At 38.3% G+C, this 18,866-nt stretch overlaps 1 protein-coding gene across 1 annotated transcript in view; it reads left to right on the top strand.

Moving 5' to 3' along the window:
* LOC119647029 (chromosome transmission fidelity protein 18 homolog) overlaps positions 1-18,866 on the top strand; it is a 56,385-nt gene that overhangs the window by 12,607 nt on the left and 24,912 nt on the right. The window contains exons 6-9 of the mRNA XM_038047771.1: positions 63-288; positions 367-586; positions 652-791; positions 858-1,092. Coding sequence (XP_037903699.1) covers positions 63-288; positions 367-586; positions 652-791; positions 858-1,092 — 821 coding nt within the window. The remainder of the gene's footprint in view (positions 1-62; positions 289-366; positions 587-651; positions 792-857; positions 1,093-18,866) is intronic.

Here is an 18,866-nt window from a genome sequence, read left to right as displayed (position 1 = left end):
ATCGTTGTGAACTCCCCATGTTAAGGAGTATAATCGAATTTTGTTTTAAACATTGTCTACAGATGAGATAGACGGAGCACCGCTGCAATCTATTGAATTTCTCATTAAGTTTTGTTCCGACAATGTGATCCAGAAAGGAAAGAAGGGAACAAAAACTAAAAAACAAATTCTTAGGAGACCAATTATTTGCATTTGCAACGATTTATACGTGCCTGCCTTGCGACAACTTCGTCAAATAGCTTTCGTCGTGAATTTCCCCCCTCTGGAATCTTCACGCTTAGCAGAAAGGTTTGTTACAATATAAGTCGTGTGTACCATGTTTATCTAGTAGTTATTGAGATTGACTGGCTTCTAATCCCGTTATAGATTATACGAAATTGCAAACTGTGAACGTTTCAAAACTGATATGGCGTCGTTATTAGCGTTAGCTGAAAAGTCTGGAAATGATGTTCGATCCTGTCTGTCGATGATGCAATTCTTTAGTGCGTCAAAAAAACGTCTGACTTTGCAAGATGTCCTGAATAGTAATCTGGGACAAAAGGATCGACATAGAGGTCTCTTCGATGTGTGGTCAGCAATATTTCAGGTTTGTTTTATATTTTTTTATTTTTCTTTTATCTCTCTAACTGCATTTCATCATCACCTTAATAGATTCAGCGACCGAAAAAACAAATAACGGAAATGAAAATCAATGATAAGAGTTCACAAGTTATAACCATGACTGATATGTCGGCTGGAGTGAGGGTGCAAACAGTTCTAGAGGCAGTTCACAGTGGAGGAGATTATGAAAGGTAAAGAGATTATCGAATCCTAAAATGGTAGTAAAGGGAAAATATAAATATAATTCAATTCAATAGGCTAATGCAGGGTGTATTTGAAAATTACCTGGGCCAGAAAATGCCCGACCCTAACTTAAGTGGCATCGTCCAGGCGACGAAATGGTTCTGCTTCTCAGATCAGATTCATCGAACTATCAATCAACACCAAGATTATACAACGTACATGTACTTACAGTTTGGTTTTGTTGCTTGGCACTTGCTCTTCGCTAGTTTGGCTTGGCCGAAAATACATTTTCCTAATAAGGGATTCGAGGTGAGTGTCTATTTTTATTAAACTTTTATTATAATAGATTAGGGAGTATGGAAAATTTAAACGTGATTGAGTTATAGGCTACAATATAATCTATAGGCGCACAGTAATAGACTTTTTCTATTCTTGACAATTGAACCTAATTTATTAGTGCGAAGCAGCTGTGAATTCACCTTAGTCTATTTAGTAATTTCAATGTCCAACAACCACGCGTTTGAACTGTGAATTATGACAATCACTTCTTATTAGGTATTTCACGTGAAATGATAATGAATTTTTTCCAATTTGCTTGATTTCCGCATGTTCTCTTACGGTATCATCTATAGATATAATGGCTGTCAGATCTTCTTTAGTCTTTATTGATTCAGAAGCGGGGCCGGCTCGACTTGATCGGTTGTGCTATTTTGTTCGGTCATGTGTCTGATTTGATGAAGTCGAAAGGCTCTCAAATCACCATCTAGCTTATCAAGTCAACGTTGTTTCCACTGACCTTTTGGACGGTTTCCATCGACTTCTATGGTCAGAGCAACCTGGCATGGATCGAGGCTATACTTATTTCTGTGTGTGGGGTGTTACGTTACTGGACAAACGCAACATCTTTGTCTTTATTACTGGGAGTCGGGGCCAACACTCAGAACCATAGACGGCGACAGAGCGAACAACACTGCGGTAAATTCTGGATTTGAGACATTCATTGATGCGTCGATCACAATGAACACCACTTTATCCAAGTGGCGCAGATGTGTAAAGTAATTTATAATGCAATCCATCATTGGTTAACAGCATTGATGCGATATTTAAATCGGTCAGTTTAGGACAGGTCGCTGCCATTGACAGTGGTAGTGCCTATTTCATTGGTCGGTTTATGGTTCGTTATCAAAAATCTCAGATCGTATTTCATGAGGCAGTCATTCCGCGTTTGAATAAGTTGCTGGAGATCAGCTTTGCTGTGAGGAAGACATCATCTGCATAGAGCAGTGTATAGGGCGCTGTACGTTGGATGCCCCAAATGACGAATGTCCATAACAAGAACAAAGAGGAGTGGTGTGAGAGCGGTGGACCATTCTTGTTATTAATGCAACAGTTGTGCTTTATATTCTGTGTGCATTGGTGTCAGCTTTGAATAAGTTGATACAGATTTTCTTTGCTTTGCGGTTAATATACTTGCAAATTTGCCAACTGGTCAGTGTTTTATTGACGAGAAACTTATAGTAAATGCATTTCTCCCCCGCCGTGATGCCGTGTTGATTGTGGTGAACGCCATTCTCCGAACTCTTTTACTCAACGCCATCACTTTTGCTTCTAACGACATTGAATGCCTTTTTTTGTTCCGCCTATCGCGGGACCTGTCACCAAGAGAGGTCAGGTAGGATTTAGCATAGTAGAGAAACCCCCACTATACTTTATCTTTTTTTCTGTTTCGGCAATTTATTTTTGTTTTACTAAAGATAGTACAACGTATGTTGCCTTAAACCCTCTTCCTTTATCTGGGCTTAGGACCAGCATGTTATGTCAATAACACGGCTAAGTTTATAATGTCGATTCACTCTGCGTCAGCATTCCTTATTTGTTTAGTTCAACAATATACAAATTTATTTTCAACTAGAACATATTGAAGAACTTCAACGTTTTGGGATGTCAAAGCCATGAGTACAATGTTCCGAAACCATATGTCATCGGCTAAAAGTATGTATACAAATTCGTATTTTGGGGACCAACTGTCCCTTTCTTCGGTGTAAAAAACCCAAATTATAAAGAAATTTTTCAGAGGATAAGGCACTGAAGAAGGGGACAGTTGGTCACCGAAATACGTGTTTGTATACATTACCAAATACTTCTAGCCGATAAAAAGGCAAATCTATCACTTAAAATTTCGGCTAACTAATTACCTCCTAATTCAAATCATATTCAGAAATCATTTGAAAATCTATAAAGCTTGACGGTGCAATGCTTGAGTTGGTTGAATATCAAACTATTGATCTTGTTGCCCCGGGTTTGAATTTCGGTCATTATTGATGTTCGTCTTCATGATTGTCTCGTTGCTGTAGGCTTATCACTTGCACAGCTTTGAAGCTAATTTAACGAAACTAAAATGAGGCCTCAATGAAAATAAAATGAGGGCAAAAATTCCAATAAAAAAGAAGAAACTGCGACCACATAAAGCAGTGAATAGGATATATATTTATATCTACCAACAGCCTTTTGTGGTTATTGGTTGTTTGCCCTGTCCGTTCCATGTAATTTGGAGTAAAGGTTGAATTTTCAACCCCATTCTCTCACTTAAAAATGTATGGCGCCCCAAATTGGGAATATTTTCATGTCAACACGGTAGGGTTTAACTTTGAACCACATCCCTCCAGGCGGAAAGAAGAGTATGATTGGGAAGGTCTACTCTCCGAAAACCCGTTGAAAAATTGCAGCCGTCACCTCCCCTTACATTCTAATATCAGCATGTTTGGTGTGTTAGCACTACCCCCACCATAAAGTTTTCACCCCTTCCAATGATGGGACTGAAATGCTGAAAATTATTAAAAATGCAACCCAAATAATTGAACACTGGAAGATCAACCAGACATGTACAGAACCTGCTAACCAGTAGAGTTGCTGAAATATCTAAAGATCAAGACTCGCCACTCGAAATAGAACGGATCTGAGCCTCTATTTCAAGAGCTGCTAAAACATGAGAAAAGCAGGCTGCATGATTTAACAACCTGCGAATTTGAGTTTTCACTTTAAGAGGTGCCGAAATACCTACGAATAAAAACGTCACGCTCACGACAGGTTCCATCAATACTGAGAATCGACCCCATGTTTTAATTCCAATACTGTTTTGCCTTTTGAATAGTGATATTTCCTCTATTACGTATGGAGGACATGCAAGAATTTATTGATTTTGTTAGATGTGTAGGTCGTTTCATTAAATTACGCTGGTTTCAATTGCAAAATTATGTCGTACACTTGCGTATCAGTTTCATATAAAAAACTCGGAAAACAATGAGGGAGGCAGGGAGAGTCCTCCTGAAAGTATCATTTACTTGTTGGTGATCTTTATAAGGTTTGATGGAAACTCTTGTCAGTGAGTTTCATTAAGACATTCGTCGCATTTTTATGGGCGGTATCATATTTCAGTTGAATCGTTTCGTTAGCCGATTAGGAAACAATGTTCTCGCGGTGTGGATTTTTTCAAACTTTTGTATTGCTTACGGTGTATCCATGGGCGGTTCTTGTCATCATTATTCCGGATGAGTGGCTATTTTGAAATACAAAAGAAATTAGCAAATCGTCCAGATTGTAGATCGTCGGTCGGCTGGGCTTCTCCAAAACCTTGTTGGCTATGACGAGAAAAGATTCCGTTGCTTTTCGAAGCCAGCAAACAGCTGATCTTCCTTTTTTAATACGAACGAAATCTCGATGAGAGACAACAGATAACGGCTAGGATAACTTAGTTTATTCTATAACGCTTTATTAAGAATTTATGTAATACAAAACCTGGTTAAAATCGGTTCATTGTATGTTTGGCCGGCTGTTTGTCTGTCTGCGTATACCATCCAATTTATTTTTAATTGGATGAGCCTATTGTCGAAATTTAGCGAAAACTTGGTTTTGCCTTAATTTTGAGGGTGTTCCTCGTACATGTGATAGAAGTTTGTACAACGTTGTCCTATTAGAATATAATCAGATCTAGGTCAACCTCCTATATTAGCTGTAAGATAAGAGAATAAATAAATGTATCCACCAGGAAGTGTAACAGGTCTCATTTTCAGAACCTATCCAACTGAAAATTCCGGATAGCTGGGTGGTTAGAGTACAAGGCTATCGTACGGAAGGTTGCGGTTCAAATCTCACTAGTGGCAGTGGGATTTGTATCGTGATTTGACATCGGATAAAGGTCGACTCAGCTGTGAATGAGTACCTGAGTCAAATCAAGGTAATAATCTCGGGCGAGCGCAATGCTGATCACATTGCGTCCTATAGGGTACTATAATCCTGTAGTGTACCGTTACGGTTTTGAATGAAGAAATGAACGTACTTCAAAGCCATGATACAATTAGATTGTTGCGCCAACGATTACTATTATCCAACTGGAAAAAGCAAAGTAACGCATCTATATAGAATCTAGGCCTCAAAATACATTCTGCTAAACTAAAACTAATAACGATATATTAAATTCATTCTAGAAGTACGTTATTTGGCATGGGCATAAAGGGTAGGGCATAATAATGGCTCGATGCAAATCCTACTATTACTAAGGAAGTTATAGCAAGTCAAAATTTTTCATTTCCTGCGAATTTACTGCCGCTTAAGGAGGAGTAGAAAAGCAAGATGGTCGTTAATATTATAAAGAAAGACACCTGTCTTGAGTGCGACAACTGGACGGGTATCTGCGTGTTCCCTGCATTCGCAAAGATAATAGCCAGAATAATCCTGGAATGCATCAAAAAACACTTCGAAAGTTTGATCGACACTACATCGATTTTGTGAAAGCTTTCGACAGCATGAACAGGAAGTGCATTTGACGTGCTCTTCGCAGGAGGAGCATTTTGGAGAAATTAATGACTATTATCAGAGCGACATATGATGGCGCAAAATGTTACGTGCATGGAGTTTTAAGCAGGCGGTTTCCTCTATTCTCCTACATATCTTCTTTACCATCAATTGGCAGACCCAACGATACCATGATGATATAAAAAACCAATTTGAGGGGCCATCTCTTTTTAAAGGGTGGTGATCGCCACGAGTTTTCATTGGGTTTGAAGAGTGCATAGATCTTCCTTCCCCCTTTATAAACTTTCCACCCCCTGTGGAGATGGCGTTCAATATTCAACCTTTACCCCAACATGTTCCTTTAATAATGTTTCTTAAACACTATTTAACAAGTTCCACTCTTTGACTTTCCAAGATATTTGTTCACTTTATGTAAAAATTCTAAATGAACCAATCTCACGAAACACTGGGTTGTGTTGATTTGCAAAAATTGAATATCATGGCATATTCATAGCAAATATATAGTAAATGAAATTTAAATGATATTGAATAAACATGCACCTTCAACAAGCAAATATTGTGGGAATGAATTTTATTTTTGAAATTCAAATCATTCTCCAAATTCCAAATTGCTATTGTTGAATATCAGCTAAAATTTTTTTAAGGTTGAATGCCCGTAGGGCGAGCCACCGCTATTTATTCAACCGCCGCGTTTGAAATTTTGTTGTGGTCTAATATGTAATAAGCATGCGCGGTTGCATATTCAAATCAAGAAGCGGTTGGCCGCGCGACTAGACGTCTTGGCGGCTGACCGCAAGTGCTGATGATCCCTAAGCATTATATCTACATAGAGTCTCAGTATCACATTAAAATGACCAGCCTAAGATACAGGTACGAAGCAAAGTAAGAAATCTTTTCACCAGGAAAACACGAGGACACAAGCATATTTTTTTAAAAATGGAAATAAAATCTTTTCTTTATTTCAAAACAGTATATAAACAAAGTGCAGAAAAGAAAAATTTTAATAATTACCAAACAATGTAATATTGAATATCTTATATGTGTTCCCTTATTTTTTATCATCTCCATTAGTCTCTTCGAATGGAATATTATTCACAGATGCCCAATCGCGCAATCTAATTCTTCAATGATATTTTGGATAAAGACTGTTTTGCTACTTTACTTATCGTTATCTTGTTAGAAGATATAATCACTCAAGCATATGTAATCGACACTTTTCGCGAGATTCTGTTATAGTGTATTTATATAATGCTCTTCTGTCATTTTGGAATTAACTTTCACCAGCTGTCCGGCTCCTACGGCAAAGAAGCATCCCCATACCATTAGAGAGTCGCCACCGTGTTTAGCTGTGGGCGTAATGTTCTTGGCTTTTAATCTCTTAGAAGGCTCACACCAAACTGGAGGCCTCAGGTCTGACATTCGATGTAAGAAAGGCGTCTACGGGATTTAAATTGATAATTTCTTTCACGGACCAGTTCTCAAAAACTAAACTAACCGAAAATCTGAAAAGAAACATGATGCCTAGACTCCAAAATACACTCCATCCGATATCTGGTTAAATAAAGTTAATAAAAGTAGTATATAATATCACATGTATATTTATCACTACTATATTTATCATTACTATATTCTTTTAGAAACCTCTCAAGTTTATCCTAAAATCATAAAATTTTGAAGTAATTTAAGCTGTAATACATGATACAGTAGAATCCCGATAATTCGTATGGTCAAGGGACTGACAATTTCCCACAAAACATCGGGATTACCAATTATCGAGAGTACGATAATACGATTGGTGATCCAAGGGAGTTTTGCTGCTCGCCGCGGAGGACTTCTTTGTTTGTACAGTCCTACAATCGCCATTTTGTGAAAAATCGCTTAATCGATTGGTATATTACTTGTAGGTTATAGTTAAATATGCTCACAGGAAAATCTTAAAAATATCCTCTAAACCTCTAAACCCCTCTATATCCTGTAACCCTCTAAGCAGATATAACTCCTTAATAAACGAGTTTTTTCACTTTATTTTGACCGGATGCAAACGTGGACAATTTTAAATTTCTATACCAATTTTGTTTGAAGGGAATCACCTTGTTATTACTAAAAGATGACATTGTGTCGTCCGTCCTGTCGCTCTCTATGGTTCTGAGTGTTGGCCGACAAAGACAATGAATGGCGTCTTCCGGTAATTGAACCGAAGATTATGGTCACGCAATTCGCGCTAACGGAAATTCACTTGCCAAGATTGGTCTGAACATCAAAGTCGATGGGAAATGACCAAAAGGCAGGCCGAAACAACGGTGGCTTGATACGCTAGATGGGGATTTAAAAGCCCAGTAATTGCATCCAGATCAGGCTTTTGATAGAGGCAAATGGCGAAATCGATTAAGACGAGCCGACCCCGCTTGTGAACGGGACAAAGGCTGAAGAAAAAGAAAAAGATTGTGTGCATTGATAAGTTAGCATCTTTACATTACGTATTGATTTTGCAATGGATATATTTGCACTTTATTTTGCCCGATAGTGTACGTATGTATATACTTCAGGTGCTTCATAGAAATAGAATCATCTAGTACCCAAAAATTCTTTATAAAAAATCTACAAAATATTTCATACTTGAAGCGTCGAACTTCAGGTTTTCGACTTGTATATTTCTAGTGAGACATATATACATATATTTCAAATTAAGCCTTAACTGGAGCCCTGAGGTCGCGCGCTTATCTAAGCAATCTCATTACGTCATGCGCTGCGGCGTTTGCCGAATGAAGGACGGTTAGTCTTTGCTAGAAGCAGAAATACAAATTACTTCGAGTCCAAATGGACCCACAACAGCAGTTATGTATGTTTTTTTAATGTTTTTGTAATGTAATGCAGTACATGTATTTATGGATGATAAGTTCAATTTCCAGAGTGATAATGTCCTCGATAGAAGGGGATTATGTCACGATGAACTTATTACTAAAAAAAAAGCGGAGAATGTTAGTTGCTCGGAAGACGGTGTAATGATCCATATAGATAGCTTTTACATTGCAAGTAGCTCTGGTGAAAGGGGCGTAAGATGTTTTTGAGGCAAGAATTGAAGCAAATGGTTAGTTCTTAAAAAGCTTCTAATTAAGAAAAACCTGAAAAAATTAAATGAAATCAATATATCAATATTGATATACACATAGTTTGCTGACACGATTTGTTCACGAAAAACATATCAAATGCTTGGTAATGTTTTGATGATTTCAAAAACAGAAAAGAAAACTTTTTAGAGCACATGAAACATGTCGAAACTTCTCCAGCAGTGAAAATCTAAGTGTGGACATCATGGAAAAATCTGAATGCAGAAGAGGGCATCACAAGGTTACAAGGTTCAAAATGTTGCATATATATTTGTAAAGAGGGTAATGTGTTCTAAATGTCAAATGTAAGTAGTTGTAAGAATATTTTAAGGAACTCGCTTAGTTTTCGCTAATATTTTGAAGTTACGTTTAGTTTGTCGCTTTTAAGGTTTTGTGTGAGACAATGTATGGATGTGCTAATTAAGTTTGTAAGTAGTGTCCAATAGAATATGTACTTTAGTAAGTAGTGGTATTTACTTTAAGTACATATTTGCATGCTGTTGTGCACGGAGTAAAGTGGAAATGCGTAAAGATGCGTTAGATCAATTTGGATTGGCAACTTTTTGTTTATTTAGGAATAGCACAATATTTATGACTTCGATATGTATGTACATATGTATATCTGGAGTCTAGCAATTAATGAAGCAATATTTTGCATTTTTAGCTATTTACGAATAGAAAACCATGCATAGGGAGTTCCTCACATAATCTGAACACAAAACTTTTTTATCCGGAGCGCCCACCTTCCGCTATCCCGACTTGTTTTTATATTTCATTGATCTTGGAAAAAGATTCTGTTTTGTTTAAATTTAGAGCCTAATTAAACCTAAAAAGGTATTTTTTTTTTTCGGTATCTGAAGTACACACTTAAATAGTTCCGAGTGTACTTAATTAAAAATTTCATTGCCTTCTATTTTTTAGAAAGCCATTCACACAAATAATTTGATGAAAAGCACTGTATTAATAATAGTCAACCTCATACGCTTCACACTCGGAATTCAATATTATTAGCAAATGTGATGAGGTTAGGGATACAAACAACTTGGAATACCGAAGCTGGTGCTTCGGGTATAAAGGTTTTGTGTTCATCTTATGTGAGAAACTGTCTGCGCACATTTTTCTATTCAAAACCTGAAGACCCAAAATATTGCTTCATATTTTTTTTTAAACTACAATATATGAGTGCATACTACAGACATTGATATTATGCTCATCCAAAAGAAACAAACACTATCTATTACCAAATACTATACATATCCATACATGCACCTATATAAATTAATCGTACGCATATTTCCAAACTACTTCGTGCATAAAAGCATACATATGGTCATATACAGTACGTATATAGTATATCGCTAGTTTAATATACAAATGGCATGAATTAGCCACTACCCCAACGCTTCATTAGCTTATATATATAAATACATATATATGGCTGAGTCGAGTAACTGATATTGGTATATAAATGATTAAAAAACTGAAAAGAAATGCTTCCCTGAGACCTCCCATTCATATGAGCTCACTTTGCTGTAATATTGACGAATCGATATGTTATGATAACTTTTTGGAATGCACTAAACTCACATAAAATGTAAAAGTTTCACTTTCTAAAACTTTGTTAATAATAGTTGGATTTCCTTCAAACTTCCCAAAGTTATGCCTTATGCTATCCTGTATGCTTGTGTCAAATTTTGTACTTCTAGCATAATCTAAAGAGGGTTTAAATGTCTGAAATGGCTAAATGTCTGAAATATGGAAATATGCTATTTATAACTTTATTTGTGCAGATTTCGGAATAGGATGTATTTTGAGGATTAGATTTTGTTTAGATACATCACTGTAATTTTTATCAATTTTTTCGAATGGATAGATTCTGAGAACGAGATCTAATATGGACCAGTTTCAAAAACTGCTAATTGAGTCCTTTCACTTGATACCTCACATGATTGATGATGAAAAAATATTGCATTTCCTTTTCGCATGTATGGGGAAGTCCCCCCTTAAACTCAACTCAAAATGGCGCCTCTAGCTATGTGGAAAGGGATTCACAGGCTACATGTTCCCACCAAATTTCGTCACAATTGGAACAGCAGTTACTCAAAATCGAAGACTGTAAGGGATAACCAAATATGTGATGAAAGATCTATGATAAAGTTAGAATGGGAGATGTATGATATTTTCTTCTTCTTTTTCTTCAACCTTTGTCCCGTTCACAAGCGGGGTCGGCTCGCCGTGATCGGCTTCGCCATTTGGCTCTATTGGATGCCTGATCTGGGTGCAATATCGAGGCTTTCAAATCCCCATCCAGCGTTGATACGCCACCGTTGCTTAGGTCTGCCTTTTAGTCGTTTACCATTGACTTCGATGTTCAGACCAATCTTTGCAAGTGAATTCTCGTTTGCACGAATTGCGTGACCATACCATCGAAGACGCCTCTCTCGCAACTTTTCCACGATCGGTGCAACCCCATAACGATCGCGGATATCCTCATTTCGGGTGATGCCACTAGTCCAACGTAGCATCTTCGTCTCCATTACCGCAAGACGCCGTTCATTGTCTTTTATGGTCGGCCAACACTCAGAACCATAGAGACCGACTGGACGGACGACATTGCGGTAAATTTTAGATTTGAGACGTTCGTTGATACGTCGATCACAAAGGACACCAGTTGTGGAACGTCACTTCATCCAGGTTGCGTTAATGCGTGAAGCAATTTCATAACGCAGCTCTCCATTGGCTGATAGCGTTGACCCGAGGTATTTAAATCGCTCAGTTCTGGGCAGATCACTGCCGCTGATAGTGATTGTGCCTGTTTCATGGGGATCGGTCGTCAAAAATTCAGTTTTGTTTAAATTCAATCTGAGACCGTGTTGCATGAGGCGATCATTCCATTTTTGAACAAGTTGCTCGAGATCATTTTTGCTATCAGATGCTAGGAAAACATCATCTGCATAAAGCAGTGTGTAGGGCGCTGGACGTTGGATATCCCGTGTGACGGTGTCCATAACAAGGACAAAGAAGAGTGGTGAGAGGGCACTTCCTTGATGAACTCCAACAGAGACACGAAGCGGTTTTGATACACCCGCCATACTTCGAACTTTACTTTTCGAATCGTGGTAGAGCAATTGAACCCAGCGCACGAGTTCTTCTGGCACGAAGTGTTGTCGTAAAGCATACCAGATGAGTTCGTGTGGTACACGGTCAAACGCTTTCTCTAGATCCAGAAAGGCAATGTAAAGAGGGCGATGCTTCTCACGGTGTTTCTCCATGAGTAACCGCGCAGCGTGTATTGCGTCAGTAGTTCCGTAGTTCTTGACAAATCCAGAGCTCAGATGCGATGTCATCAGGTCCTGTTGCTTTTCCCGATTTCATTTGTTTTATTGCCTCCTCGACTTCAGTTGCGCTGACTGGTGGAACTGCTCTAAATGTCGGCAATGATTGTGGAAGTGGAGGATGAGCAAATTCTTCAGTTGAAATCTGCTCGAAGTATTCTCGCCATCTATCCGTTGCGGCTCGACGGTTGGTAAGCAAAGTACCGTTCTTGTCATTAACACAACAGAAGTGTTCGATATCCTGTGTGCGTTCATCACGGCTTTTAGAAAGTCGATACAGATCTCTCTCGCCATCCCGAGTGTCCAATTTATCGTAAAGATTTTTGAAATGGTTTGCTCGGGTGACAGCGACCGCTTTCTTTGCTTCCCGGTTGGCATTCTTATAAATTTGCCAATTAGCAGGCGTTTTATCGTCGAGAAATTTGTGGTAGAGGCGTTTCTTTTCACGGACCTTCATTTCAACATCATCATTCCAAAGCCAAGTATCTCGGTTGATGTACCGCTTACCCGGCTTGGTGACCCCGAGGGTTGCAGAGGCCGCTTTGTGGATCGTGTCTTTCATTTGGTTCCATGATTCTTCCACATTCGTAATGGTTGGCAATTGTATGAGTGAGACCGCTTCTTCTTTCTTTTCACCAAATCGCCACCATTTAATGCGCGGCGGGCCAGTGCATTCCTCACGCCGTTTTATCGGTGGCTTGATTCGCAGGACAGCAATCAACGGCCGATGTTGAGGTGCGATGGTCTCATAGGGAACGACTTTGCAATCAGTGATAGTGGTAAGATGTTGGCGTCTCATGAGAATATAGTCGATTTGCGTTTTATTGTTCCCACTATAAAATGTGGGAAGATGTGACAATCGTTTGATGAACCATGTATTCATAAGTACAAGGTCATGGGTGTCCGCAAAATCGATTATACGCTCGCCACCTTCATTGCGCGCTCCGAACCCCTTTCCCCCATGGCACCTGTTACCGTCTGCCTTTTCACCCACATGACCATTAAGGTCGCCGGCAATGATTATGTAATCGTCAGCAGGTACGTGACAAGTCTTTTCATCGAGAAGTTGCCAGAAGGCATCTTTCTCGGCATCAGGTCGACCTGTCTCTGGTGCATACGCGGTGAAGAAGTGAATAGTGCGATCAGCTGATATAATGGTGAGCTTCATCAGCCGATCATCAAATCGTTCGACTTCTTTAATGGCATCACGGAAACCCTCTGAGATGGCAATGCCAACACCATATTGAGTGTGTGGGTTACCAAAATAGAGAAGTTTGTAGCCATTTTTACCGCGTTCGCGTTCAATGTCGCAGCTTTTGGAACGAGACCATCGGGTTTCTTGCATAGCGCAGATGTCAATGCACCTTTTCCGAAATGCTCTTGCGAGTTCCTCGGTCTTTCCAGTTAGGGTACCAACATTTAGCGTGCAGACACGTATTTGTTTTGTTCGTTGTGTGCGGACTAACTTGCTTACGTCCTGACGCCGTCCATGCGTCAAGAACCCTTGCCCATTTCTCGACAGGACCGGGGCCCGACCTGCCGCGTCGACTGAGGTGGACGCCCTAGCATTTCTCCGAGGCCTGTAACTTAATACGATCATCATGTTTGTAACGACATTCTATGCATTTTCTTGGTCGACCTGTCGCGGGGCCTGTCACCAAGAGAGATCAGGTAGGATTTAGCATAGTAGAATAACTCCAACTATACTCTATTTATCTGAGAGATGTATTTTGAAGATTATATTTGACATAGAGGCACCAGCAGTGTTGTTGGAAGCCGGAAAATATGGTATAAAAAACTGTGACAAAAAGGTACTAAATGGTACTTTCATATGAGCGTACCTGCGGTCAAGCAAAAAGAAAAATTTGTCACCTCTCCTGTTGTATTTTGTGTCATACCCCTGTATGTGATTACCAATATTGTTGGTACATTGTTCTAGGTGAGACGAGGTTGAAGAGCGTACATCTAAACATGAAACGATACAGTGAAAATAAAAAAACAACCAAATTAAATTAAAAACCAACCAAATTCGAACTTCAATTTTAATGTTATGTATGCAATTACTATTGTAGAACAACAATGCATCAAATTGGAAATGATATTAAATTATATCGGAAAAAATTTCCTAGTTTCTTAGAGTATTTTCTTGAAATTATTTTTGGAGAAGATGTGTCGTGTAAGAACCTGGAATTCAAGCAGATGCTACAGATGTTCAACCAGGTTAAGGTTTACCGATTGGGGAGTCATATAGAGTTGCCTTAAGGCATTATGCAGTAAACACTTTCGCACCGAGATGGGAATGTACTTGCGGTTGTTGTCCTGTTGAAAGACACCAGATACCTAAGGTGGCGTGAAAATTTAAACACAGCACATCAGAGTATACTTCTTCTTTATGTTTTATTGAATGAATACTATATATTCGCTCTGGTCGCTTATAAGCCTCAACTGATTTCCGCTACCATGCTTGAGGGTTGCATGTATGTAGTAAGTTTTGTGCTCCGTATTGGCTTACCTACAAAATCCTGATTTTACCTTTGCCGAACCACAAAACTGAATAACTAAAACTGAAAACTTTGATAACACCCTTTTTGAATGGTTTTCTTCTGCGCAGGCGATTATGAAGCTTCACAATATTCTGCGTATAGATGTGACCTTGCTCATCCGAGCATGTTGCCATATCTTCAAACGTGATGGCGTGTTTGACCCAACTTTTATGCGAATTTTGGATGACGTCGCGTTGTTTTCAAACTGCCAGCTTCCGCATTGGGTCGTTCTACTTCATGTATAACTTAGTGGACTATACTTTTTATAATGTGATGGCCAGTATTCAGTGTTTTTTGTACGATTTTACGAAAACTGACCTATTTCAAGAAATGACGACAGGCAGCGTAACGTTACCAGTTCAACTTTTCGGTCATTATACCATTCACCAAAACGTGATATTCCCAAATATTAATTTTCTTTTCCCTTTGAAAAGTACTGGAAAGTAACGATTTAATTCAAAAAGCACTAAAACGAGAAAAAGTACCGATGAATTTTAAAAGGTACTAAATTTAGTACCTTTGGTACTAAAAAGTCAACACTGAGCACCAACATGGTTTTTTTAATGAGTAGCTTCTGGCAATGAGTCCCGTCTCAATTCGAACTTGCATATTTTAACATCCACTCTTCGGTTTTATAACCAGTATCAGGTACGATCTGAGATTCTTAAAGTAATAATCGAGAGCTTTCATTTGATATTCCACACGGCTATATTTGGACGTTTGCACCTCCTTTTCAATTGTATGGAAACTGCATCTGAGAGATAGACGGTCAGATAGTAAACCGATTTTAATCAGTTTATAAAGTTTATTGCTCTTTTCTTGATGAATTTTAGTGAGGTAGAAAATAATGGGCAACGTTTTACATTTCGCCAAAATTGTTTCAAAGTTCACAGGTTCGGCTCGGCTTGGAAAAATGCTGGATATCTGTTATGACACATAACAGCATTGCAAACACATCTACATTAAATCTGACTTAACAAGAACACTGCACTTCATCCAAGATTTTTTTTTGCTTTGTGATTTCTGAGCCCATATGTTACAAGTATACCTTCGGATTACAGTGGGATCCCGCCTTAATTCTACGTATTGGTCCGTCGTATTTTGAGAAATTTGCTGGGCTGATTGTGAATCTTTCCATGCATTTTGATTTTATAATAGGAAGTGCCGCAAATACTTTTTTATTGCCAGACCGCTCCCTATTTCATCAGGTTTATACGTGTCTTTTAATCATTCAGTCACAAATTATTGTATGCTCTCTAGCTAGGGTCCCTATTCATGTTTGGCATAGAATTGTTTTAAGGTCCTTCATTCGCAGCACTATAGAATCCGCTGTATTGTTATGTTGTATTGTATTTTCTTCTACTAAGAAGGACATAAAAAACTGTTGAATTTTTTTTTGCTACATATTCTAAGACCAAATTGAAAAACATAGGGGCCAGCCCATAGGGGATCTAAAAATTAGCAAACATTTCGTAAATTCGAAACACTATCTCAATAAATAGAGTTACTTAGCGTATCTATCACTACCTCGGTACACTCTTTCTGAAAACCGCTTATTTCGGTATTTTTTGCTAAATTCGAGACCGAGATGAAATATTCAAATATAAAAATTAAAAAAAGGGTGAAAGTCGTTTTTTCCAAATAAATAGAAATAGAAATTCCCTTTTGGAATTCTTTTTCGAATAATATAGTCTTGCCCCAGACTACATTTTCATTCGTATGAACCTCGTTCAAATAAACTTAAAACAATTTGTCATTAACGGGAAAATGCATAGCATTTCGTTTTTCATACACAAATGAAAGGATATGTTGCAAATTAAACCAGGCTGGGTAATTATTAATTAAGAATAACGTTATACCGGATGAATAACGTACAAAGTGCCTATAGAAAACGAGAAGACCTGAGGAAAATGCCGTGGCAACCCCATTCATTCATAGCCATAACAAAATTTCCTTTTCAAACCCATTTAACGTGGAAGCGGATGCTCAAAGGACGAATATGAATAATGCTCGCAGGATCTTAAAGAGCCATCATGAGATGAGAGTGTACAAAAGCGATTTCAATTAACCTTTCATGCAAAACATTATTTTCATCGACTTTCCAGTTCATTCGTTTTTCTTCTAACAAAACACTGGCCATAGTGGCGTGCAGTAGCACTCGAGCAGCGGACGGGGTGCTGTGTGAGAAAAATGAATGAATGAAACAAGGAAGTACCTCAATATAGTCCAAACAAGTTTAATTCAAATTCATATCGGGCAACACAAACATGCTGCTAATAGTGTTTTATGTTTTATGATCTTATCCTCCCTCCTTTATGGGCGAATTGGTGCATTCTACAGGGAGTTGTCAATTTTGATTGGGACTCCACTTCTTGCGCCTATATATTTCCCGATCGTCTCTAAATGCGAAGGATCTACCTTTCGCTGCTCACAATTCAAAATATCTAATAGTACCAAGGAGAAGGGTGAAAACAGGATTGGTATTCTTGAATCCTTTTTGTTTTGAATCATTCAGCCCCGTTCGTCCTTAAAAACAGTGAAACTGGCAACCCTATGAGCTCGGTGAAACCATACAGCAGGTGATTTTAAGTGCATGTCCCCAACTTTTTATACAAGTCTCTTAAATAAATTTCATAAAAGAAACGAGCAAACGCTCAGGAAAAGTTCTTTACCGGTTGTTGAGACAGTTTAAACATAATTTACACCGCTTATAATTTCAATATACGACGTTATTATATGAGGGGAATTGAGGGTTTTGCGAGACATTTGCATGAAAACTCTTCTAAATGTATAATAGGCTCAATGGAGAAGGACGGAATGGCTAGAAAAAGGAAGATTTAATGAATGCTAGCCCATTGGGAGCAACTTTTTAGTTTTGATTTCCATGAACCTAGGAGAATATCAATGTTGGATTTGGGGACAAACAAGGGGATGAAAACGGATATGATATATTGCACAAGTATGCACATATATGACTATGTTAATTGGGCAATGCTAAGTGGAATCATTCTGTATTTAAATGGTTAACAAACCTGAGTGGATAGATAATATATTCGTTTTCGAAATAGAAATTTGCATTGTCAGTAAGATTATCCGTGGACAACCAGGTCTATACCATATAACAATAACCCCACGATTTTGCTCAAATAAGGACCCTTGACTAGTGTAATGAACCTGAATGCATTGGAAGCTGTCCGAAGGTCATACCGGGTTGATTTTTGGCGGTGGTAAGGGCAGAGCTATGTTGCTTTCCGGAACTTTGCGAATACGTTATAATCACTGAAAGTTGGAATGCCTGATATGATCATCCGGCCTGACTCAAATCAACTCTTCCTAATGGACAAACAACAGCGACGATGCTAACATCGTAAAGTTATTGAAAATATCTTGTAAGTATAATTCTTACATTATACTTGGACAGAAATACATAACACTATAATGTTGTCGGTATAGATATTTATTTACTGTTAAGAAACGTTAACGTTTCTTCTTAAATATTAGTATGGGTTTTGCTTAATTATTTTAAAAAGATAACAAAGTTATTGAGCCGTACATATGTTTTTTAAATGGCTATGCATGTAAATACGTGGTTGCACGAATAGACCTTTCCATTTAATATAAAAATCTTTGGCGCAGCAGTTCATATTGGATCAAGGCCTTGAAGTGTGTTAGAGCACTTCATTCAACACCGTTACGGTACACTACAGTACACTGTAGGAGGCAATGTGGTCAGCATTGCGCTCGCCCGAGATTATTATCCTGATTTGACTCAGGTACTCATTCACAGCTGAGTCAACTGGCATCCGACGTCAAATCACGATACAAATCCCACTGCCACCAGCGAATTTTTTTACCCGCGACCTTCCGTACATTTAATGCTGATAAATCGTGAAGAGATCATGAGCATTATGATAATTTAGTATCTCAGTAAATGAATAAATTAAATTTAACTTAGTATTTTAACTTTATCCACCACACCGCCCATCAGGCGCATAGTTCTCAACGGTGATCATCACAATAATGCCAATTAAAAATAATGTTTAGCCTTATAAAACGAAGGGTATCAATCTGATGGACATGGATTTTCTTCGTGATATTCCGTCTTGCTTCACACAATCTGAACGTGATGTAGAAAATATTCCTAATATTTATTTCGTCTATTTGAAAGCAGTTTGACATTGAGTTGAGTTGTATCCGCCTTTTTGTCGTTTTCCATCCTATTCTGGGCCAAAATCTTACAGTCAGTATCCTGTCCGAATCTAGCGGTTGCCGTAAGCATTAATTCA

The sequence above is a fragment of the Hermetia illucens genome, chromosome 1 (assembly GCF_905115235.1).
Source record: "Hermetia illucens chromosome 1, iHerIll2.2.curated.20191125, whole genome shotgun sequence".
In the NCBI taxonomy this organism is placed as follows: Eukaryota; Metazoa; Arthropoda; class Insecta; order Diptera; family Stratiomyidae; genus Hermetia; species Hermetia illucens.
This window is presented reverse-complemented; position numbering and strand designations above follow the sequence as displayed.